We start from the raw sequence: 24765 nt of genomic DNA on the forward strand, positions 1-24765 counted from the left end.
TCATAATGTATCCATGGACCCAAGTCATTCAAAAAAAAAAAAAAAAAAAAAAAAAGAAAGAAAGAAAAGAAAAAGTGAAGGGACCCAGCCTAGTGCTGGTACCTGGATACCTCCAGCTGCAGGGCACCCACGGATAGCATCAGGCTTCTCTCACCCAGATGCATCTGGGTTCTCTAGTCCTGGCCTTTCCCTTACTAGCTGGCTCACCTTGACACATCTCACACCTTTGAGCTTCAGTTCCTTATCTGTGAGATGGGGATGCCCATTCCTTTCTCAGAGGGTTGCTGTAAGGCTTAAATGAGATAGTGGGTGGGAAAGTTTTGTGAAGCTCTAGGTGAAATGTGATAGGTCATCCCAGTCCTCACATTGTGGTGATTTCTCTGCAGCTTGGGAAACAAGGGGTCCTCCTTCCTTCCTTCCTTCCCACCACTTAGAGCAGCCTCTAGGGCAGTGATTTTCAACCAGTGTGCCACAGCACACTAGTGTATTGCAAGAGGATCTTAGGTGTGCCTCAGAGTTTTTAAAGACCATTAATTAAATTATTTTTGAAAGATGTTCAAAGCACAGTAAGTGTATTCTTGTTTTCACTCTCCTTTTTTTTTTTGATCAGCATAATTTAAGTGTGCCACAGAAGTTTAACTATAGGTGCAAGTGTGCTATGAGATTAAGAAAAAGTTGAAAAACACTGCTTTAGACATTCACCATCACAGCCCCAAAGGACCTGGATGTGTGGAGAGGGGATAATGACCAGCCTGGGTGGAGGCTGAGGTGGCTGACTTTCTTAGAAAGAGGACAGGGTTTTACCAATGTCACATACTTCCAGACTTCCAACTGGGGTGTGAGTAGGACTTACCCCCAGGAAAGCAAGGCTAGCTTTACAGTGAATATCAGAAAGAGCTGGAAACACTCAGACTCAGGAAAATGCAAACCAAGGTCACAGGATACCATTTGCCCCTCCCCCATTTGTAACCTTTTCTTACTTCTTTTTTTTTTTTTTTTGAGACAGAGCCTCAAGCTGTCCCCCTGGGTAGAGTGCCATGGCATTACAGCTCACAGCAACCTCCAACTCCTGGGCTCAAGCGAGTCTCCTGCCTCTGCCTCCCAGGTAGCTGGGACCACAGGCGCCCGCCACAACGCCCGGCTATTTTTTGGTTGCAGCCGTCATTGTTGTCTGGCGGGTCTGGGCTGGGGATTCGAACCTGCCACCTTAGGTGTACGTGGCTGGCGCCTTAGCCGGTTGAGCTATAGGCGCCGAGCCACCTTTTCTTACTTCTGATAAAACAAGTGTTGACACAGGTAAAGATCAAGGAGAGGGTGGATTGGTACAAGAATTTTGGAAAATGGCTTGGCATTCCCTTATCAAGTTGGACATTTGCCACTTGCAATAGGCAGCTGCCCTCCTATGCCCTCCAGCATATATCCCAACCTAGGCTGCACGGGCTGCACAGGCTGCACTCAATGCCTGCCTGGACAGCTTTTGAAGCCTGGGCATCAGGGATTTCAACAATTCCTGGGATGGGGCTCAGGCACTGGGGTATTTTAAATCTCCCTACTTGATTCTAATGTACACCCAAGGTTGGGGAGTTTGTTCTAGAGAAACTCCAACACAGGACCAGGGGCAAGGATGCTCACAGCAACACTACAAGATGGTGTGGCTGTGACAATGAATGAGTGTCTTGTACCAATGAAGACAACCTCAGAAACAGGATTAAATAATGAAAGCACATCACTGAAAAATGCCACAGCAGAGTGTCAAGTATGATACTTCCATGAAGCTCAAAGCCAAGCAAAATCTGGAGGTGTATGCAAAAGTGACAAAACTATTTTTAAAAGGTAAGGGAATGGTTAACATAAAAGTTTGGACAGGGGTTACTGTGGGGGGAGGTATAGAGGAAGAGGAAGAAAGATGTGTGAAGATTATATTCTGGGCTTTTAAGTGGGCCTGGAGGTCTTATTATTATGTTTCATTGTAATAACATCTTTTTATATGCTTCAGATAGGATATGATAGAAACTTTTAAAAGGATAGAAGTTGCCAGAAGATCTGCATTCTGGACTCAGCCTGCCTTCTCTAGGGGCAGAGAGCGTGCAATTACAGGGCCTCTGAGACCTCCCAGATGCTGGAGACTGCAATCTCTGCCTGTGGGGGCAGGGAGTAGAGCCCCCAGCTGGGTCCCTATGGGAAAAGGATAGAAAAGAAAAGAATTGTCCTCCCCTACCCCCAACCCTCAACCCAAGAAGAACTCTCAAGGAGTTAGTCATTACAAGGTAGAAAAATCCAGCTTAATTTGGTAAAATGTTTACTGATATTTCAAAATTAATTAAGGTTTGGTCTTTGAACCAAGCATGTGGCTGGGGTAGTAGGGCCTGCCCGAGCCAATAGGGCCATTATTCATAGGCAGAACCATCCTCATCTTTGTTCTGACCCTGCTGCCAGAGTCTGCCTGGTCCTTAGGGAGCATAGCTGTCCCCAGCAGCTCTGGGCCCTCCCCTGGACCTGAGGTGCCTAATGCAACCCTGCAGCAACAGCAGGATGTGATCCGTTTGCCCAGGTGGTAGCTGAGGCAGCTCTTGCTTCCAGGCCACATAAGCAGCAGAGGTGGGCCTGATACCAACTAGCTCTGTCCTACTTAGTTCTGTGAAGATGAGCATCTCATCTCTACTCCCTCTCCAGGCTTTCTGAAGCTTCCCATCTGTCAAGGGTAGGTGGGAAGAGAGGGGCCTGGTGGTTTCTAAGGTTCTTTCCAGATCCAATATTCAATAATTCTGTGACAAAACCCCAAGCGCTCCCTGTAAATTAATTTAGCTATACATGGCACGTATAGTGAAGGAGGCCAAAGCAAACAGTTCTAGTAGGTTGTAACAGCATTACAATTCTGCAACACAATGTTATAAAGCTAGGAGCTAGGGACTTGTTCTTTTCTCTTCAGAACCTGCACATAGTAGTTACTCCACAAGCATTTGCCAAGCGACCAGAAGCATTGGAAGAATGCACACACTGGCAGCTTCCATGCCAGGCCTGCATCACACATGGGACTTGGAGAGAAAAGTGATCTGCTCTATGTGCCACAGACACTCCTGATCGCAAAGCCAGCACTCCTCCCAGGTCACCTGGCTGTCATGTTGGGGTGTAATCTGGTAGGGCAGCTGTGAACAGACACCTTGCACCACTTGTCTGACTGACCCTTGCACTCCAGACAGGATGCTGTAGGGCCAGGAAATGGGATAGACATGGGGGCAGCTCAGGCCCCGTGAGTCAGGATCAGGAGGCTGCTCTGTCTGAGTCAATCCCGACTCACCTGCCAGCTCAGAGCTGGGGTTGTGGTACTTCATTGCCCAGGCCCTGCCCACACATACTGCCATGCTGGGTCAGATCCAAGCCCTTGATTCTGATGGCTTTCTTTAATCTTTGAAACTTAGGGCTCATTCAGCACTAAGAAATGTTCTACCACTGATCTGGCTGAGCTGGGTTCTATGTAAGTTGCTACTAATCCCCTCAAATCATGTGAGAGATTATCAGCCCTGATTTTCCAGTAAGCTAAGGCTCTCGGCAGGTAACTGGTCAGTGGTTGAGCTGGAATTCACACTCTGAAGTCCTCCTTCTTAGAATAGGGATGAGTGCATGTGAGGAGGGACTCCCCACTGGAAGACCCTACCTTGGTATGCCCAATTTTGTATTCGTTCGTGTCTAGGTCAATGGACCCAAGAAGCAGTTCTGAGGCCTTCTTGTTGTCCACAAACCCCTGGGGAATCACGTTGGGGTTCAGCACTTGGTACCTGATAGGAGAGAGATGATTGACAGTCATCATCATACCCACTCTGGCAGCACATAGAGCACATTCATGCAGTCATCCACGGATCTTTGAGATGGGCTTGGAGATAGGGGTTAGACTTATGTTACAGATGCCCAAGGTAGACAGAGAAATGAGGCCGATGGGAGGCTTTTGGGCAAGGGCTACAGCTTGGAAGTGAATGTTGATGTGGGTTGGAGGTTCCAGGAGGAGGTGTTCCTGGAAACGGAGAAACCAAATGTTCCTTCCTGGCAGAGCTTGGAGTAGAGAAAAGGGCGTACTGGCCGAGGCGGAGGAGAACAGCTTCCTTTCCTGTCAGCAACCTCCTTTGTGATCTTGGACAAGTCTATTCCCATTTGGGGACTTCTGAGAGCCTTGGACAAGGTGACCTCCAGTGACCTTGCCTGACCTTGCCATAGGATCAATCTGTGGTCCTATGTTCTGGGAAGTAGGGCAGTAGGAGATCATCTCTAAGGTAGTAATCTTAGTTTAGTTCTAGAAGCAGAGCTGGAGACAAGGTTGCCAGTGCAAGTGGTTTATTTGGGAAGTGGCAACGATGTGAAGTGACCAGAAAACCAGTAAAAGGCACACTATCAAGGCAGTTATGAGAGTGAAGAAACCTTGGGAGCAGTGGTGGGAGAATTTACACCATGGAAATTGGGAGATGCTACTAATCAGGGCTTTTTTTTTTAACCTAGAGAATCTGGTTAAACATTCATCAGCACACTGTTGTCTGAGAGCAAACATAGAAGTTGTCTTGGAGTTAGCCCACCAGAAGAGTGAGGGAGCAGAAGTATTTACACATCACTCCCCTCAGTCACTGATGGAGGACTACTTTTGGGAAGACAGTAATTCCTGGGGCTTTCAGCCTGCCAAGGAGGGGTAAAGCAGTATCTAGCAGCCAAAGAAATGCAGGTTCTGGCAATTGAAAGTTGGGCCAGAGTGTACTAAGGCAGTGACAGCAAGGAGGTATTGACAGGACACCATAGTGCCTGCCACAGTGGAACATGACTTATCAGGAGGACTGAGCAGTACACTTGGGGAGACACCACTTACCTCTGTTTGAACTCTGGATACTGCAGCCTGTTTGGGAAGCCCTTTCTGCAAATACGGATGCCTTCTAGGACACCATTGCAAGCCAGCTGGTGCATGATCAGGTGAGCATCCACCACACCTGCCAAGAGGGGGAGCATAGGATGGACAGTCACTACCCTGGGCGGGGGGGATAGGCCAGTCCTGGCCACTCACGGAAGCTGAACTGAATATCTCTGCCATCAACCCCCTTCTTCTGCCACTGCCTGGGCCACCCCAGGTCCCCACTATTTGGCCAATGCCCAAAGGCTCTCCCGAGTAAGATTTCTAGCTAAGTGGGCACTGTTCTGCTTTATAGAGCAGCCAGACCATGATTTTTGGATGACCCATTGTTGGGAATTCTCTCAGAGCCTTGTTTTCCCCCCATCAGCCCTGGTGATTGAGGGTGGACTTAATTTGCAACAAACACTAACTTGAAAGACCCTCAGGATTTCCAACAGGGAGACATGACCCCACAGTGTACCTGACTGCTTAAACTCATTGGGGACAATACAGCGGACAAAATGGGGAGCAGTGCTGTGGAGAGTAGCCATCAGCTTGTTCAGCTGCTCCTGGGGACAAAGAACAAAGAGACAGTAAGTCTCCTGCATTGATGTTGCAGGATACCCACACCTAGAACGTCTTTATTTAATCAAGTAAAACTAAATTAAAATTCAGTGCTCAGTCACACCAACTACTTTTCAACAATAGCCATGTGGGCTTCATAGCTACCATATTGATATTGGTGAGAACAGAATGGCACATTTTGTCATTGCAAAGACTTCTACTGGGCAGCACTGATCTCAAGGCCCTGTGACTTGCCTGAAATTGTATCGTCTACACAGAAGCAAGGCTGCTCCAGATTCAAGGCTGGTTCATCGTAGAGTCTTGGTAGTAGAAACAACTATAGAGTCTGTGTGGACAAACCCTGCCCCCGTTAGCCTCCCTAATGGATGGTCCCTCCTCAGCTTGGACACCTCCAATGAGGCGGCCCACTGTGCCTCGGACAGCCTGGGCCTTGGGAATTATTGAATGCTTTCTGTGCAACGTCTCCATGTTGGCTGCCCTTTGGAAGGTGTTTCTAGTAATGTCCAAACTTTGTGGAAGCTGTTGTCAGCTCAGAGTATTTGTCAATGAACTGTAGGATACACGATGTTGGGCATTGATATCGCAGTTGGTCATGTTGCACAAAGCCCTTTACTCTCTGGCTTCACTCCAAAATGATGTGGTTGGACTGGACCTTCTTAAAGGTTCTCTGCCCAATGATCCTATGATTCTGTGGCCTCTTCAGAATGAAACAGACTCCTCTAATAAAAGAGGTGATCACAGAGAAATAAAATCTTCCTGCCCTGGGCCATAAAACATCCAGATTAGTGGTTGAAAAGGAGAGTTGGGGGTACCAGACCCCAGGTGGCCTCTGGGACAGCCCCTACTCACCCTGTAGAAGTTGGAGACTGTCATGAAGGAGGAGCCTCTCTTCTGCTTTTTCGTTCCAGCTGAGGAAGGGACAAGGGCAAGCACATTTCAGGTCAGTACTTGGCACCAGGAGCAGGCAGCCAAGGCTTATTTTGGGACTAGGTGGAATGGGACCCTCACACCATGAAAATGAGATCTATCAGAGAGTGGGCAAATGGTCAAAATGACAGTGGGGCTCCCTGGAGAGCATGCAGCCCTTTGTGATTTAGGGCTGGTGCCAGGTGACCAACTGCTTCTATTGTCTGAGGAGGAAGAAGAGCCCACGGACCATCAGAGAATGTACACATCAGCGAAATGTTGCTAAGCCCAAGAAGATTTGCTGTTTCTGCCCTGCTGAGCTCAACCTGATGGGGCAGATTCTACTAGGGCATTCCCCAGTGAGCCACATGGCCTCTATCAGTCAAGAAGCAGGGCCAGGCTAGGCCTTTGCCTCAGACAGGGGAGAGGGAAGTACAGAGCACACAGAGGACCTTTGGGTATCAACTTTTAGAAAGTAGCATCCGTCTATCTGGAGGAGATGTGGGCCTACACTACATGTTCACCCTCAGCACAGCTCCATCCACAGCCCACCTCGAGCCACTTGCCATCCATTCATTCATTCACTCATTTCACAAGCATTGAATGAGAGTCTTGTTCCCTTTTTCCCATTTTAGCCACTAATGGGCATCGGTAAAGGGAGATGGGACATGACATGGAGTCAGCTATACCTGGAGCCTCCTCTTCTTTGAAGAGAAGACCTAGGAGTCCCAGAGTCGATTTCTGGAATAAGCCCACCACTGTTTCATTCAGGGGGTCTTTGTTCTTCTCCAGCCAGCCTGTGATGTTGTAGCCCACCTAGAGGAGACAGATGCCAGTGGGTACTTGTTGGAGGCCCAGCCACCCCCCCACCCTCAGGTCACATAGCTAAAACCTCCACCTATAATTCTACCTGCTCTGGGCTACCAGGACCCATCTCCTGGGATGTCCCTGAATCTCAGTTTGAGTTAGAAGCCCCATCACCTGTGTTTTGGGGCATTTGTAGTTTGCCTTATAAGCTTTGCCCATAAACCAGGACTCTCTGGTGACTCTCCCGGGCTTTGAACTTTTGCATGCTTGCTCTGCTGGCCACCCTGATTCTTAGGTCTCCAATGCCCAGATGGGTTTGCTGTCAGCAACTAGCCACAGTTGTAGAATCCTGCACTATAGGAAGAAATCTACAGGGCTTCTGGTCTCTGCTTGTTGGGAAGCATGTGTTCCCTCTTACGACAATGTAGGGTACTGGCTATTGGAACAGAGCTCTATCCATCCAGAACTGGGAGCTTCAGATACCCAGGTAATTAGATTAATCTCCACTTTCCACTTTGCCATGTGGCCCCAGCAGGATGGTTAAGAAGTGAGGCTTTGAGATCCTTCCACTGATCACAGGGAACCAAGGAAAGTAGATGAGAAGCCAAAACCTCTAAGCCAGGCATCCCCAAACTACAGCCTGCAGGCCACATGTGGCCCACTGAGGACATTTATCCGGCCTGCCAGGTGTTTTTGCCACCACTACCTGTCCTGCTTAGCAGCTGACTTGTCCCGGAGCCCACAGTCTGGCCCTCCAATTGTCTGAGGGACAGTGAACTGGCCCCCTGTTTAAAAAGTTTGAGGACTCCTGCTCTAAGCTTTCTTCTGTGCAGCATCCGGACAGGTATGGTTTCTGGGCCTTCTTTTAGGATGTTCTTAGAAGTGCACAGGTCCCATTTGACTTTGAATAATCCATTGCTTTGAATTCTCCATTGAATACAGAGCTCTTCTCACTCTAGCATAGGAAGAGGCTTTTGGAATTTGGTCCCAGGCCCAATGTATTTTGTGAGCAACTGGCATTGTTATGGCTAATGATATCATAAACTCTTGGTTCTGATGCCCAGCATAGTTGTGGCTTTCCTAACAGCCCCATCCTAAGGCTGCTGTTTCCCTGCAGTGAAACCCACAAAGGCTCAACAAACTCTGCTGATACCAGGCACACTGGCACTTAGAGCAATGCTGAAATCTCAAGGAAACCAAGCACGTTCTCATGCTCTGCCAGGGTGAATGCTGCCTCCCATATTAATTATGCAAATAGAATCCGAGTCCTGGCTGCACATAATTTCCCTCTTTCCCAAATAAATTTGTCATGAGTAAAAAAGTCACTCCATAGATGTCACCTTATTGATTTGGTGACCACAAGCTGTCAGAGGGACAGGTTATTTAGTTAGGAATAATTAACGGGATCATGAAAAAAAATTTTTCTTGTGACAGATGTTGTCATTACTGGCCAAGATTGAAGCTCAGCCATCAAACCATAGGCAATGGCATGGCCTGGGCATGTCTGAGGATGCCCCCTGAGGGCTGCTCCTGCAGTGGCATCCTTGGCTGGATTACTCTGGAACTCTCAGATGGAGAAGTGATACGGAGGTATGAACTGCAGCTCACTTCAATTAGCTGATCACCCTGTTGTATATTGGCTATGCTGGCTGGAAGCAGGAAGCCTCTGGAGGGGAAAGTCAGAGTGGACCTACAATAGCAGGTGTGGACCACAGGGCTTGGAGGACAGTACTTACAGTGCCTGCATAGTGGATAAGCTCAAAGTGGGCCTCAGGCCCCTTGCCCTTGCTCCCTTTGGGCTTAAGAAAGTTGCTGGACTTTCCCAAATGGTTGTCATACAGGGCTGCCTTGAACGTGGCATCAGTGGCTTTGGGGAAGACACATTGTTCTTCCAGAATGGAGAAGATGCCCATGGGCTAGGAGAGAAGAGGACAGAATAGTGTTAGGAGAGGTGGCAGATCCTAAAAGAGGCCATGCTAGCATTGGGCCCAGGGCTGATATAGAGATGCCCCTGCAAGGCAGCCAGGAAGCAGAACTCAGACCCTGGGAGCAGCACTTGGTGTCTCCTGGCCTTGTCCTTAAATACTACAGCCAGTTAGACTTGAAAGAGGCTTTAGTTCATCAAGCCCAATAGAAAGGAAGGAAAAGCCTGGTGGGGCAAGATAGCTCTCCAAATACTACTCCCACCTAAACAGTAGCTATTGGCAAGCTTGGCCTTCTGAGAAAATGGGGAAGTCAATGCTACCTGTGCTCTCTGGTCTGAATTTTCCCTATCTCTCCTCCTGCTGACCTTCCTGACTACCCAGGAGGCTTGTGCTATTCTAGGTCTCTTCTCACACAAAAATGGGGAGTTCATAAATGCTGCTAGTGACTGTGCCTTCTGGTGGGACAGGAACATAGTCACAAGTGCAGGGGGACAGGGATTGTGCACACAGCCTGCTTTGAGGTCCTCTACTGTTCTGGAAGGCTGGGCCCACACTGGATACCGTCAACTGCTAGACTGATTCTCTAGCACTGGCCAAAGGATGGGCCTCAGAGATAAGATATGTTCATTCGTTCTTTAATTTGTTAACTTTTCACACCATAATAACTTCAGATTTACAAAAATGCTACAAAAATAGCAGAAAGTCTTCCCATATACCTTTCACCCATATGTTATTAAAAACAGTGTGTGAAACCCAGTGAACTGCATTGAACAGTTTGTTCCAATTTTGTCATCTGCCCTGTTAATGTCTTTTTTCCACATTCAGTCAAATAATATATATTAAACTAGACCATTTGCTGAAACATTCCCTGTGGTGTGATTACAAGTTAAATAGTTACAGTAGATTCTCTGTAAGTTGACCACTCAAAAAACTATAACAAACTGGTCAATATATGGAGGTGGTCAACACCTAAGGAAATAGGCTTACTGTACATATCGTGTATGTCTGGTCTGTGAAAATTAGGTCAAATTAAGGGGGTGGCCAAAATAGGGAGGGTCAACTATGGAGGTTCTACTGTATTTAGTATATGGCCTGGGTTACAGCTGACTTTGCCACTCATAGGTTGTGAGACCTTGGATAAGTAACTTTCCTTCTCTGGACCTCAATGTTACCATTTATAAAATGGGTACGATAAAAGTACCCCCATCCTAGGGTAGATTTTGATGGTTCACTGAGTTGCCCATACAATAGCCCAACTAACAGTCATCACAATCACTGTTGTGGATATTTTGCAGAGGGGGAACTAGAAGCCAGACAAATGACAGTCATCAAGTGTGTTGCCAGTTGCTCAGAAGCTAAGTGCCACCTCTATGCATGTCCTGGTGACATGCCAGTAAGGGACCCAGCCCCTCTCCAAGTCCCTCCTTCAAGGGGCAGGTCACCTTTTCCAGGAGATCGATGCAAGCCTGCAGGTCAAGGCCAAAGTCGATGAAGACCCACTCGATGCCCTCCCTCTTGTACTCTTCCTGCTCCAGCACAAACATATGGTGGTTGAAGAACTGCTGCAGCTTCTCATTGGTGAAGTTAATGCAGAGCTGCTCGAAGCTGTTGAACTGTAGGGTTAGGGTACCGAAAGAGGGACATCAGCCCTAGTGCAGAGACAGCTCCTCCCAGGGTCTGGAGAGGAAGCCACACGCATGGTGGAAACTTGTCTAGACATTGCCCTGGCTGCTATAGCGTTGACCATTCAGGGGCCCTGGGAGAAGCAGATCTCTATGATCCTCCCCCGCAGAGGCATAGAATAGTTTAACATGAGCTCCTCACAGCACAATTTTGGGACCCGAAACCCAGGCAGCCAGACTTCAACCCCATGTGGTGAATGGAAATATTGTGGAAAGAACCATTTTCTTTCCAGGGACGGAAATTGCTTAAAATGCTTTATGAATCTGAGCCATTGTATGCCAGTGGGCAGTTTTTATTTCTCTCTTTGTAGTTTTTCTCATCTTCATCTATACATTTTTCAATTTCCATAGTGTAAATCTTTACATCATGGCTAATTTTAAGGTATCAATGTGATGTCAACTGGTTCACAAAATTCCTAAAGTTCTTAAAAATAGAACAGTCAGCTCTTCCGAGCCAGTGCCACATGGCTTCTGCACGGCACTTTTGCTATCCATTAGTTCACGCCATTCTTTATGACTTGGTACTACAGAAATGAAGATGGAAAATTCTGTAGCCCAAAAGTCAGAGATCTAGTGGCAAACAGATTGGCTCACCCCAAGTCCAAGGTGAGAAACAAGAGAACTATGCTGCAAAGTAGCTTATGAAAGAGGGACAGCCACCCCCAGGCACACCTCAAAGATCTCGAAGCCAGCAATGTCCAGCACCCCAATGAAGAACTGCCTCTGCATCTTGGTGTCCAAGGTCTTATTGATCCTGACCACCAGCCACTTGAACATCTTGTCGTAGACAGCCTTGCCCAGGGCCCCGATGGAGTTTTGGCATTGCTCCATGTTCTGGCCTTTTTGTACAAACTCATTGCCCACTTTGACCCGGGGCCTAGTGATGCCCTTCTGAAGCTCACCAGAATTGAGACCCATGAGGTGGGCAACTTTGTCAGCCACTGAATAGGGAGAGAAAACACAGGTGAGAGCCAGGAAGATGGTGCCATTCCTAGGACAAGCCTGGCACCACCTATTGTGGTTTGGGGAGGGTGTGACAGGGAGCCGATGGAGACCCCACGTTGCCCATGAGAAAACAAAGCTATGAGGTGGTTTCCACTTGTTCAAGGCCAAGTGACAAAGAAGGGTCCTGTCTTGCCTCTCTGTCATGCTTTTCTGAGAATACTGCATCTGAATGTTTAAGGGACACATACAGTATACAGCCACCATGGAACCTGAGAATTCCTGGCACATGTCCCACCTCTGGCTATCCTGTCTCTGAGCAGCTCCAACCCAATACCCACCCTCGGTGGTGTCCACTTCAGCTTGCTCCTCTCTGGGCTTCTGCTTGAACTTCATGTTCCCAAAGTGCATGATGCCCCCAGTCAGCTTATAAACGCCCATCTTCTCCTCAGCACTGAAGCCCAGCACATCAAAGGCATCCTGCAAGGCAACAGGGAGGAGAAAGCCCAGTGACTGCTGGCTTCTCATTCCATGTGGTGGAAACCATGGAACCGTCACTGTGGGGCCAAACCAAAGGGCCACTGGGGCAATGTGTGGGCACCAGAGGGGATTGTGTCAGAAGCCCTGAAATCTGCCCATATTATTTATTTAATCTCCCAGGCCTTTGTTTAGCCATCTGTAAGATGGGGATAGTAACTGATTGTTAGAATGGATCAGAATGATAAAGTAAAGTGTTTAGTGCTTGACACACAGTAAGTGCTCAGTAAAGGGGGCTATTACTATTATTACCATCATTGTTATTGTTAAAGCTTCATGGTAGGTACTGGGAGAGGGAAGGGCAAAGAGAAGAGAGGGCCTAGAACACAAATAATCCTAAGAAGCCACTTTGGTCAATGTCATAGAGACAGCCAGAGTATGCAGTGGGGAATGATAATATGAGAGAGTTGCTTCTGGCCAGGCTGGGGAGGAGGAATATTGTGTGGGGTTGATGGCCCCTTCCATCTCTATGGAATTTGAGTTCAATTCTGCAAAGAGAAATTCCACTTGCTGCAATGGGTTTGGGATAAACACCAACTGCAAACCCAGAAATCCCCAGGGAATAATCCAAGCTGCTGTCTGACAGTTCTGGGTTTGCCCTCTGGTTCTGGTGGCCACACACTCAGGGCTCTACAGTTTCCATCCCCACTCTCCCTGTCCCATGTCAGCTGCACCCAGCCACTCACGTCTGTGATCTGCAGTTCTTCCCCATCGTCCATGTTTTCCACCATAGTGACGCCTTGGCTCACCCAGTGGTATTGCTTAGGGTTGGGGACCAGCAGCAAGCTCTCTGCCAAGGGCAGAAAAGCAAGTTAACAACTTGGTGACGTGGTTTTCTTCTCTTTCATTTCTAACCGATTTCTCTAAATGCTTCTCACATGCAAGGCATGATGACAGGCATCATGGGGATAAAAGATCTGAAGGAAACATAGTCCTTGCCCCCTGGGATCACCAGAATTGTAGAGGGACTCAAAAAGTCTCACATAAGGAGCTTTAGAATAGCAAGAGGGTCATAGGAACTCGGCTGCATCCTTTGTCACTTGGCTCAATACCAGGCACCTACTGGCACCCAGTGATACTTGAAGAATAAATGACTTCTCCTCGACCATAAAGAGTAGCTCACACATGCATGAACACAATGTTTGCAGCAGGTAATACAGGAACACAAGAAGGAACACAATGTTTGCAGCAGGTAATACAATCACTTGCATGTAACACACATGGGAATGCTGTTGCTTTTATAAGGAAATGTGCTCACTTCCGTTTTTCTTCAGGTGTGCATTCCCCTCTTGGTCTATCTTTGTATATGTACTTTTAGAAGAGATAGGGGTACAAGAAATGTTTTCCTTTCATTTTATCTCTACTAGAGACAAAAACTAAGACACAAGAAGGAAGATAAATGGTGGTTGCCACTCTGCTCCAGCATCAGAGAGCCAATAGGGCTTGGTGGGGAATATGGTGAACAAGAGGGCTTGAGCTCCAGCCAGAGGGGCCACCACCACTCATCTGCCTTGATTAGTGCCACATGGGAGGGCAGACTCCCAGGTACTGGATCTTCTACTGGTCTAAGAGAAACCAGGAAATTAGATTTTTATGTGAAGTCTTCCAATTTCAAAATGCCAATGATTAATTTAAATCATTGTTAAATAAAGCCCCTCTGTGAGGGGTGGGGATACTGCCCAGTTCCCTTGTCTCTTGCTGGGTCTGGTGGTATGCACATGGAAGATTGAGTCTTCATCCCTCCTCCCACCTATGTCATGAGCCAGTCTGCCATGGACAGGTGGCAACGTTGGTGCCTGCACAAGAGCATAAACTAGAGTGGGTGAGTACACTCTGCTCTCCACGCTGTACACCCTGTATGGGCTGTGTCCACCTAAAGGGAGCTGTTGTTATGAGCACGCAAGCACTGGCAGGGCTAATCATGGTCCTGGGTGGACCCCTCTGCTGTCTAAGCTTTAGACTCAGCGGCCCCTGGTTCTAGTCACAGGAGTGTTTAAAGCCTCATATTCCAGGTCCATGTCTCAGCCTTGACTTGCAGGCATCCCAAAGAATCATCTGTGAATTGGGCCAGCGGTGGCATTAAGCCTCATATGTCTACTGTGAGGATGAGGTGTGTAAGTAGATCTTTCAGAAAGTTCCCTTTAACACCAGAACATGGCTTTAAACTGAGGAGATTGACATAGAACCACAGGGGTTTCCCTTCGCACATGGGAATTCTTTTTGTTATTAAAAAGAGGAAAAACAAGTTCAAGGGCAGGCAGACAAACATAAAGATTTTTACCAACAAGTTCGGGCTTCTTGTTTGAGAGAATCTGGTAGAAAATGTGGTAGCCTCTCTCAGCTGCTTGCTGTGAGATGACACGAGATTTCTCTAAGAGATCTGAAAAAGAATAAGCAAAGATGTGGGAAGTATGGAGCTGTCTCCTTGGACTTCAGGGTTCCATGGAAAGGAGGGATCCCCTCTAAAGCCAGTGCAGTGGCCAGGTCGCCAGCCATTCTCCTCTCCCCAGACACACAGCCTTGAGGGCCTGACTGCCCTCAGGGAGACGTTCAAATAGGGCCAGTGTCCTGAGCACAACTAGGCCACACTCAGAAGGGCTTCTTGGCTTGGCTTAATGCTCCTCTGCTGCTGTTTTGAAACTCTTAGTACATTTTGGACAAGAGCCCTTTATTTTCACGTTTCATGGGGTCTCCTGCCTAGATGAACCCTCTGAAGGGCCCTGACTTACAACTCTCAATGTCAGCTCCAGCCAGTTTGCCTGTAGTTCCAAAATGGATCCGGATGAACTTGCCCTGAATAGGGAGGAGAGAGTAGGGGTCGGGAGGGAGGTTGTTCATAGCTTTAGAGAAGTGGTTCTCAACCTTCCTAAAACCATGATATATTTTCATTGTTACAAAGGGGTCGCAACCCACAAGTTGAGAACTGCTGCTTTAGAGTAGTAAGTGGCCCAGATTTGGCCAAGGTTGCTAGGAAATGTAACTGGGCAGACATGGCTATATGTGGAGCTGTGGATTTCCCATGAAGAAGGTCTTGGAGCTGAATCTAGGGTCTGTAGTTTGGGGCATTTGCTGGGGGGAAGGAGAGTTTGACAGGAGGGATTGGGACCCTCTGGGATTCTGCTCAGAGGCCAGGCATGATGGGAATTTGGCCAACCAAGCAGCTGGGACTCTCCTAGGTCTTTTTATCAAGAGAGGGCTCTTCCCTTTTCCTGACTGTGGCAGAGCCACCAATAGACTCTCCTGGAGACAGGAATCTCTGTCTCTATCTTGGCTGCTCCTCGCTCTATCTACCCTCACCTCTGTCCCTCACCCCCTGGCCCCAGTCCTGTTTCCCTGGGGTCCCTGCCAGCTACCTCGGCATAGCCAGGGGAGTCTCAGAGTAGGTTCAGGAGTCGAGAAGAAAGACCAGGGTGCAGCTCCTCCCTAGGTAGTGCTCAGTTCACCAGACAGCTGGCCACACCAATTTCAGAATCCACCAGGGCCTGAGAGACAAGCCCTCTCCTAACCTTAACCCTAAACCTGTCCTATGTTTGTTCCTCCAGGAGGTCACAGCTTCCTGCAACTGAGAACCTCTGCATCAAGGCCCCTGGATTTAAATACTGAAGTGGGTTCTGTTCACTGATTAGGTTTTGAGACATTCCTTAAAAATCTCTGAGAAGGAGATGCCTTGGATTCCCTTCACATTCACTTAAATCAGCCTCGATTTCTTTACCCGAAACAGGGTCATGACATCTGTCCTATCACCCCTGGGGCTCACACTTACGAAGCGAGAAGAGTTATTGTTCCTCGTGGTCTTGGCATTCCCAAAAGCCTCCAGCACGGGGTTGGCCTGGATGATTTGATCCTCCAGGGACCCCTGTAAGAAACCCAAGGTGGGGTGACCAGGGCTGAGGGAGTAGGCTTGCTAATGACAGTACCTTATGTGCCAGGGACCCAGAAGGGGAGTGGTCTGGGGTTACTGGAACAGCATGTAGTGACCTGGGTGGAGGGCCACTGCCTGCCCGATGACACCTGTCCCTCTGTGGCTCCATGATATGTGTGGGGACACTGATAGCCACTCAGCCTTTATTCCTGGCTGTTTCCTCACTTTGCTATTGGTGGGGAGACACCTGAAGAAGCCTGAGTGTGCCCCTCACCCTACCCCAATGCATCCTAGGGGTGCATCTGAACCTTTCCTATGCTCTCTGCCAGCTTTTTAAAGCTGCTGCCCAGATAATGTTCCTCGTGCCTCTAGCGCTGACAGGGCCTGCAGGAGCAGCTTAAGGCAGAGCCCACTTCCATGTCTCTCCTCTGCTACCTGTCCTCCTGGGGGCAGCAGAACCAGTGCTAGGGGAGAAGACCCTGCTCTATGGCTACCTTCTCCCTGTGTGACCCCACCCAAGTCTCTTCTCTCCAAGCCTCAGTCTCATCATCTGTAAAATGGCCCTGACCCCCAGAGCAGCTGTGAAGATCCCAAACGCTGTGCTGTGTGTTGCAGAAACCTGAAAATGGGAAGGAAGCTGAGCCCACCCCGTCAGCTGTACCTTCTTATCCGAGGACTGTTTGCCAGTTCCTCCGATGTTGGCAAAGTACTGGATGACCTTCTTTGTGTTCTCAGTCTTGCCAGCACCAGATTCTCCACTGCAAGCGGAAAACAGGAGTGGATGAGAGAAGCCGGAAGAGGGGACATTGACCACAGAGAAGGAAAGTAACAGAAAATACACATTTCTAGTCACATTTTGCCCCCTGGCCTGGACAGATCCTGGGGACACAGAGGCCCTGCACTGGGTTTAGCAGGTACTGCCTCACTCATCCTGCTAAGCCTACTCACTGCCTGCAGAGTTTCCTACAAAGTCCCCCAATTAATTCTAAGAAGGCTTAATTACATGTGTAAGACACAGACCTAATTATATGTGTATAGACTGAGAGACAGAAGAGACACTTACGTGATTAGCATAGACTGATTTTCACGATCTATAGGGAAGAAAACAGCAATAGGAAGATGTAATTAGGAAACATTTAGAAACTAGGCATTTGATGATACCCTAGCTAAACATTCAGCCCTTGCCCAAGTCCCAGCTGGCTCAGATTGTGGCCTCAGCTACACTAAGAGGCCCCAAACCCCAGGATCCTGTGAGATCCGTGGCCACATGCCCACCAGTCCATCCTGCACCTAACAGAAAAGGGCAAAGACTTTATCAGCCACTCTTTTTACCAGCCCGTTCTCTTGGGTCATAAAGCTACCTAGTCATGTGCAACATAAATAAAAGCACTCACAGAAACCAGGTAAAGGAGCTATCATCATTGCCACAGCAAAGATCAGAGAGGTAGTGAAAAAGGGTGTTGGCTTGAATTCTAGACAAGTTACTTACCTTGGCATCCCACAATTTAAATGAGATATAGCGGGAGGTAGGGCTGGTGCCTGGTAGGTGCCATGTGCATGTATTAATAGCACACGCAGCTGCTACTTTTGCTCAACATTTAGCAAAGAATTTCAGTGGGCAGCACTGGGATGGGGCAATAGCGGTCCTAATGTGCATGGAGCCATAATGGCAAAGGAAAGCTTGTCTCCTGCCACCCCAGTCCCAACAGCCCCCACCCCCACGTACCCATGAGCATGTCATGATAGGCATTATCAGAGATAGAGAAGAGGTGGGGCGGCATCTCTGTGCGCTTCTTGCCCTTGTACATGTTGGCCACGCGGGCCCCGTAGATGGGCAGCCACCTGTAGGGGTTGACTGTCACACAGAACAGGCCCGAGTAGGTCTAGCAGGAGGAAAGGAAGATGGTTAGCTGACCCTTCCTCCTGGAGCTCTCTTCCCTCAGCTAAGCTGCCCCCAGGACCCAGCCTATCGCAGAGCAGGCTGTGAACAAAACGAGTCTTCTGGGGGTGACGTCTCTGTCTGTCTCAGTCTCTGTTTTTGAGCAAAATGAGCCTTCTCTTGAATATATTTCCTTTCAGTTTGATTACAGATGCCACTGGACTTATGATGGGGTTACAGTTACATCCATAAGAACCTATGGTAAGTTGAAAATGTTGTATTGTAAGTTGATTTATGATATTTTCAGCTTATGCTAAGTTTATTTATCTACATAAATAAATCTATAGGGTGTCCCAAAGGTCACCATACATACATAGGGAAAATGGGAAATTGAAGCTAAATGTACGTGTATTTACAAAATATTCATTATGAAATTTTACAAAATATTAACAAAATATTTCTCTACATGTTGATTATAAATATAAAAATATAATATGAGTTTGTTAATTTTTCCTATTTATGGCAAACTTTGGGGCACCCTGTAGATGTAGCCCCATCATAAACTGAGAAGTGTACCAAATGTGTATCACTTTCACACCATTATAAAGTCAGAAAATCATTAAGTCAAATTATTGTAAGTTGGGGCCACCTGTATATGAACAGTTTACGTGGTCACTGTGTGGACATGTATACAGCAAAAGGTCCTAGATGAGGACAGGGGAGAGTAGAATGTATAACCCAGGGAGAGGAAATTTCCAGAGGCCTCAACCTTGAAATCAGGCTCACCTCAGTTAATCCTACCAGACCAGCATCTTCGCTAGAGGCAAACGCAAAAACTTCCTTACACACCCAGCACCTTCAGAAATCATTGTCTTAGGATTTCCAAGACACTCAAGAGACTGATTGTAACCCACTCTGGTCATCATCTCAGACAGATACCAAACTTCTTCAAGGATACAGCCTGTTGTCCTTCCTAAGTCCCTTGGGCTGCATTTAAATCACATTTCCTGAAGGCTTGTTGAGTGAATGGATGGGTGGAAGTTTGGGTGTTTGGATGGATGGATAGGTAGATGAATATTTTGATGGATGGATTAGTGGGTGAGTGTTTGGATAGATGGATGTTTAGATGGATGGATGGATGGATGGATGGATGGATAGATGGATGATGTTTATCTGGATAGATAGATGAATGTTTGGATGGATGAATGGGTGGGTAGATACATATTTTGAAATCACTAGGGGGAAAATGATGTTTTGATTAGAGCATTGGAGGAAGTGAGGAGGAAGATATTTGGGTGACAGGCTCAGTACAAGGTGGTTCAATTGTCCACGGAGATGGTGTCATCACTGAGGTGCCAAAGGCTTGAGTGGAAGTACTGTCATGTTAAAGACATGGTCCCTATGCCCTTGTATAAGTGATAATATGCATTAGAAACAGGGAAGTAGAGTGGGTACGCCTCCCGTCAATAGAGGGGTAGAAAACTCGCTGCCCGCTACCCTCCCACCTCAGCCCTACCCAGGCACTCACATAGATCCTCATGTTGACATAGCGTTGGCGCAAGTTGTCCAGGACGCTGGCCTCATTCAGGAAAGTCATGTCTGCCATGTCATTGGCTTGGTAGAATTTGGGTGGGTTCATCTGCTGGATATCATCCTTCTTCATAGTGAGAGTCTGGGAGGTCAAGACACAGCAGCAGTTAGTTGAGTGAGGGGCCTGTGGGTTCCCTGAGTGGCTACCTTCTCCACCTATGAAGTCCTCAACTGTCATGGCTACTGGGGAGCAAGGCCAAGTAGGCTGTAAGCCCTGAGTATGGTGGATGGACAGAGGCATCCCCACTGATGTGTGGATGGCCTGGCCTGCTTGCCAGCTACAAGAGAGTTGCAGTGTGGGCAAGTTGCTGGCCATAAGTCTGGGCCATGTGGCCAATGTCTACAGGTACCATCTAGGACAGAGAACCTAAGGAGCCCCTAAAAGGCCTATTGTCAGATCCAGTGATTTTTATGATGAAATTCTCAGAGGCCCTCAACAGGGACCTGAACCCCTTGTAGGCCACACCTTTATATGAGACTTAGTTCTGATGTTTAGAGGACCTCTTGCTGTCCACTAGCTCCAACATCAGCTCCCAGGTCAGTTTTGAGACCTCTGGCCTCAGTTATCCTTGGTCATTGATCGGGGCCAGTTAAGGATGGCCAGAGCCCTGCGTGTTGCTTCAGCTCAACTGTGGTTGACTTATCTGTGCCTGGAAAGCATGATATCATTTGTCCACACTTTGCCCTAGAGAGTCCTACAGCCATCATCTAACACTATGGTCCCCAATCCCTGGGACTCGGACCTGTCTCAGTCTGTGACCTGTTAGGACCTGGGCTAATAGGCAGCAAAGGGGTGAAGCTCCATCTGTATTTAGTCACTCCCCATCACTCCCATCACTGCCTGAGTCCTACTACCTGTCACATCAGCAGTGGCATTAAATTCTCATAGGAGCTGAACTCTACTGTAAACTGCTCATGTGAAGGATCTAGGTTGTGTACCCCTTATGAGAATCTAATGCCTGATGATGTGAGGGGGAGCTGAGGCAGTGATGCTAGCTCTGGGTAGCAGCTGCAAATATAGATTATCATTAGCAGAGAGGTTTGATGTCACAGAGACCATAATAAGTCAATTGCTTGCAGACTTATTTCAAAACCATCCTCACCCTCTGGTCCATGGAAAAAATATCTTCCATAAAACCAGTCGCTGGTACCAAAAAGGTTGGGGATCTCTGCTACAACAGAAGTATGGGCTGCTCCCTATAGACCTCACGGTGAACTCAGGAGGAGGGAAAGACTAGTGTTGGATGCTGTGTGTTCATCTACCGGTGGTTGGCAAGGCCTCATTTGCAGAGGCCACTGGAACTATATCGCTAGCCTGACCTTTTAGGTTACCTGTATTTCTGAGCTCTATGCACCAAGCCTCAAAGCTCTGGTGTAGCCTTGCACCTGGGGGAAGGTAACATTTATTATTTATAGTTTCATATGTGAGCCAAAAGCTGAATGGAGAGGTTAAGAACATTCCTAGAGTGGGTATATTCTGACAAGTATCTTTTCTCTCTCTCTTTTTAATTGAAAATAATTTAATAACAGATATAGAATCTAGAGCCTCCATCTTGGTGGCATTTAAAGTTCAAACCAGCTAGAATGTTGGTGCTATTTAAAAGTGTCAGGTAACCAAAGGCATGTGTTTGGCTCCTGGAAGCTGGAACTATAAGGGTAAGGATGGTAGAGCCACAGGCCAAATACTGTTTCCTCTGAACCATCGGGGCTTGTGGTAGGGTGTGTTGTAATTTGGTCTAATAGTGGGAAGTTGGCCCAGTTGGCAGAGAGTAGAGGGAGTTTGTTATCCTTCTCAGCCAGTGACTTTTTGCTTATTTATTCATAAAATTAGTTTTAGTTAATTCTACCTATATACCTTTTATACCTTTCTTTAAATCCATTGTTACTCAGCAGCCTTTTCTCTTTGTTTCATATGTTTACCTAGTGTTAAATGTAATTACTACTGGGCATTTGACTTTATTTTTCTTTAATATTAAAAAATGCTGCTATTGGCTGAGTACAGTGTCTCATGTCTGTATCCTGGCACTCTAGGAGGCGGAGGCAGGAGGATTGCTTGAGCCCAGGAGTTTGAGGCTGCTGTGAGCTGTGATGACACCATAGCATTCTCACCTGGGCAACAAAGTGAGATTCTGTCTCAAAAAAAAAAAAAAAATTGCTGCTATTAAACATTTTTGTAAATAATTTTTAAAAAAAAAAGACAGCACGTGCATTAGGAAATAGAGCTGTCACTGCCATGTGGCAGCTGGCCCAGGGCTCCATATACACTCTGGTGTCCTGGAAATAGCTAAAGTAGAACATCCAGTGGGAGTAGGCCTTGGTCCAGCCGCACTGTACCATGTAACTCGGGATAAGGAGGGACTTCTGAGGCCTTACCAGCCTGAACTGCCTCCCCTCTGAAGTAGGGATGACAGTGGCCTCCTTGGCTGGTTGCTGGGAGAATTATGTGGACCTAAGCAGAATAATGTGAAAATGCCTTATAAACACCTCCCTGTATCACAGAGCACCTCTGGCCTGTGCGTATTTTCCAGACAAATCCATCCTGGTATCAGATCAGACCTCACTCTTTGGCCCAAAGGACACTTTGCAGAGATGTGACTCTTGGCTCTCTGCTTTGAGTGTAGTAGTGGTCCCAAAATAACAATGAACATTTTCATTTCTTTTTTAAAAGACATTTTCTTGCTCTAACCAAACCTCCTTAAAGGATAAAACTGAAAGCAAGCAAGCAAAGAAGACAAAAAAGAAAGCAGCAGTGAATGACAGCAGTAGACTATGTGAGCTCCTATGGAAGGCAGGCAGATCCATCCCCCACCTGCACCATGATTTCTTCTTCTATATATGAACACTAGCACCAGCTTCTAAGTCCCAGCATCTGCGATCAAACTAAAGACATGCAGTCCAGGAAACAAATATTTCTTGGCTGCCTGCAGCCTTAGATGGGAAGTCTGAATGCATACTGAGATTTCTGGGACTTAATAATTTATGAGTAGAATAGGCAGATAATTTGAAATCTTGACAGTTCCCGAAAATCCACCTAGTAATGGTCACCACACCCACGGTAAATCAAGCTGGGTTTTATTCAGAGAATATTTCCATAGTTTCCAGATTTCTGGTCCTCACTCACATGCAAACATTCCCCTTTCAACTCCAGCAGAGGGATGGGGGGAGGGCTGCCTTTATCTTAGGAGCCAGGTGAGTCAGCGCCAAAGGCTCACTCAGGCTTTTTTGTCCCAAACCCGGCTGGCTAGCCCTGTCCATTGCAGATGCTCAAGGAAGTTAAGTGTTGTCACATCATTTCTCACAACACTGCAATGCTCCCCCCTCTGAAAAGTATGTTTTTTCCGGAGAATTAAGTTTGACTTTCATGTGCAAATCCACTTTCTGCTCCGCTACAGCCTCAGAGCCTCTCTACTGCCACCTCCCCTCCCAGACAGGCTCAGAGAAAAACACAGCTGTTGCTAGTCTGATCATCAAAGTGCTTTGGATTTTTTTTTTTATTCATGAAAATTAACCAAGGACTGACCTCACACCTTGCCCTTGTCAGCCCAACACGAAGAGTCAGTACGGCAACAGAGAGGGAGTGTGGGTGTTTGAGCCAGATGCAGTGGGTTTGGGCCTGAGTTCCTCATTTGCTATCTTTGTGACCATGCATCAGTAACCTCAAGTGCACTTGATCTTCATTTTCCCTCCTCTGCAAAGCTGGGTCAATGAGTCCTACTACATAACGTCGTTGAAAGGATTAAACGAACAATCGAGTGCCTCACCAGGGTGGGGATTTAATAAACCAAATTTTCTGTCTACTCAGTCAAGTCATACCTCATGGTTAGACATAGTATGGACCAGCACAGAGCGGGGAGGGTTGGGAAACCAGCCGTCTAGAGGGGAGAAAGATCCTTTTTTATACCATTTGTCAATTTCTACGGTGAAAATACTTCCACCATGGCTGCCAGCAAGCTACCACAGCTTTAACAATTGGCTATGAAGTCCCTGAACGTTTAGTGTTGGGTCTTCACAAGTCAGGTCAGGTCCAGCCCACTACCACCACACTGCCAGGGGCTTGGGAACCGCCATCTGTTACTCCCACACCTGAAGAGCTTGCCCAGTGAGCTAGGGTGTTCTGGGCTCTGTCTCTCGTTCCTCAAGCCACCATAGGCCTTAGCACACTGTGAGACTGCTGATGGGTGGGGTGCCCTCTCTGACTCTGAGAAAATAGATTCCAAGAGTGAGCTCTTTGGGATGTCAAAGATAAATTAACTCTCCTGATTATCCCTCACACGTGTACTGTTGGCGGGTGTGCAAAATGCTTTCATGTGTCCTATCTCATTGACATCTCTGTTCTGATGGAGCTGAGCCTCAGAGAGAGGAAGTGTCCTGCCCAGGGCCACACAGTGTGTGTAGCTGAGTCTGGATTTGACCCCAGCATGTGGTAGTTGGAGATGCCAGCCACTGCCAAGCCTGGTTTCCTCCTGGAGGTCATTCTCCACTCACCTGGTTGGTGACCGTCTTCACAGTGACTTGGTCACCCTGCTCAGACTGGATCTCGCCTGCGATGAAGCCCTCCTTCTCGTCTTTGACCCAGCAGGACCTCTTGATGTCATAGGGTTTGTTCATGGCTTCGATCCTCTCCTTGTCAGGAGGGGCCAGGAAGGGCATGGGATCCACATCGTCCCCACATTCGCCTTTGTACCCACCAGGCATCTTGGCTTGGCTGAGTGGGGAGTAGGATGGAACTGAGGGCAGGAGTCTGGACTTCCGGGACTGCTGTGGGGGAAGCAGGAACAGGCTATGAGGTGGATGTACGGGCTGGAGCAGATGCCTAGGGGAGCTGGGGACTGGCTTCCCGAGTGTGTCGAGTGTGTCGCTTTGGCTTCATTACCAAGACTAAGAAATCAGCGAGTGACTCCTCACAGCTGGTGCCCCCACCCACACAAAATGCTTTGCATCTGCTGTCTCACACGCTCCTGACTCTGAGGCTGTGCGATGGGGCTCAGGAAGCCCACTTTATAGAGGAGACCAGAGGAAGGAGAGGAGGAATCCAGAGAAAATTCTTAACCAGGGCCCACAAAATGGGACAGGAAAACAATTATTACTTGGTTTTCACTTTCCTTCAGGTGTGAACAGAGGCCACAGCCCCTGTAGGGCCAGCACAGCCTACGCTTGCTCCCTGCAGAAATCAGAGCTGTTCTCCT

General features: G+C 47.7%; 1 protein-coding gene across 1 annotated transcript in view; it reads right to left on the minus strand.

The window, feature by feature from the left end:
* LOC100954756 (myosin-16) overlaps positions 1-24274 on the minus strand; it is a 58971-nt gene extending 34697 nt beyond the window's left edge. Inside the window, exons 1-18 of the mRNA XM_003798886.1 lie at positions 24065-24274; positions 19518-19661; positions 17837-17993; positions 17174-17201; positions 16772-16868; positions 16012-16104; positions 14978-15041; positions 14530-14628; positions 12935-13038; positions 12053-12191; positions 11442-11710; positions 10530-10700; positions 8899-9078; positions 7045-7171; positions 6299-6357; positions 5346-5433; positions 4847-4964; positions 3656-3776 (exon numbers count right to left, since the gene is read on the minus strand). Coding sequence (XP_003798934.1) covers positions 3656-3776; positions 4847-4964; positions 5346-5433; positions 6299-6357; positions 7045-7171; positions 8899-9078; positions 10530-10700; positions 11442-11710; positions 12053-12191; positions 12935-13038; positions 14530-14628; positions 14978-15041; positions 16012-16104; positions 16772-16868; positions 17174-17201; positions 17837-17993; positions 19518-19661; positions 24065-24274 — 2268 coding nt within the window. The remainder of the gene's footprint in view (positions 1-3655; positions 3777-4846; positions 4965-5345; positions 5434-6298; positions 6358-7044; positions 7172-8898; positions 9079-10529; positions 10701-11441; positions 11711-12052; positions 12192-12934; positions 13039-14529; positions 14629-14977; positions 15042-16011; positions 16105-16771; positions 16869-17173; positions 17202-17836; positions 17994-19517; positions 19662-24064) is intronic.
* Positions 24275-24765: the final 491 nt, after the last annotated feature.

The sequence above is a fragment of the Otolemur garnettii genome, unplaced genomic scaffold (genome assembly GCF_000181295.1).
Source record: "Otolemur garnettii isolate 467f Iridium unplaced genomic scaffold, OtoGar3 scaffold00142, whole genome shotgun sequence".
NCBI classification, from domain to species: domain Eukaryota; kingdom Metazoa; phylum Chordata; class Mammalia; order Primates; family Galagidae; genus Otolemur; species Otolemur garnettii.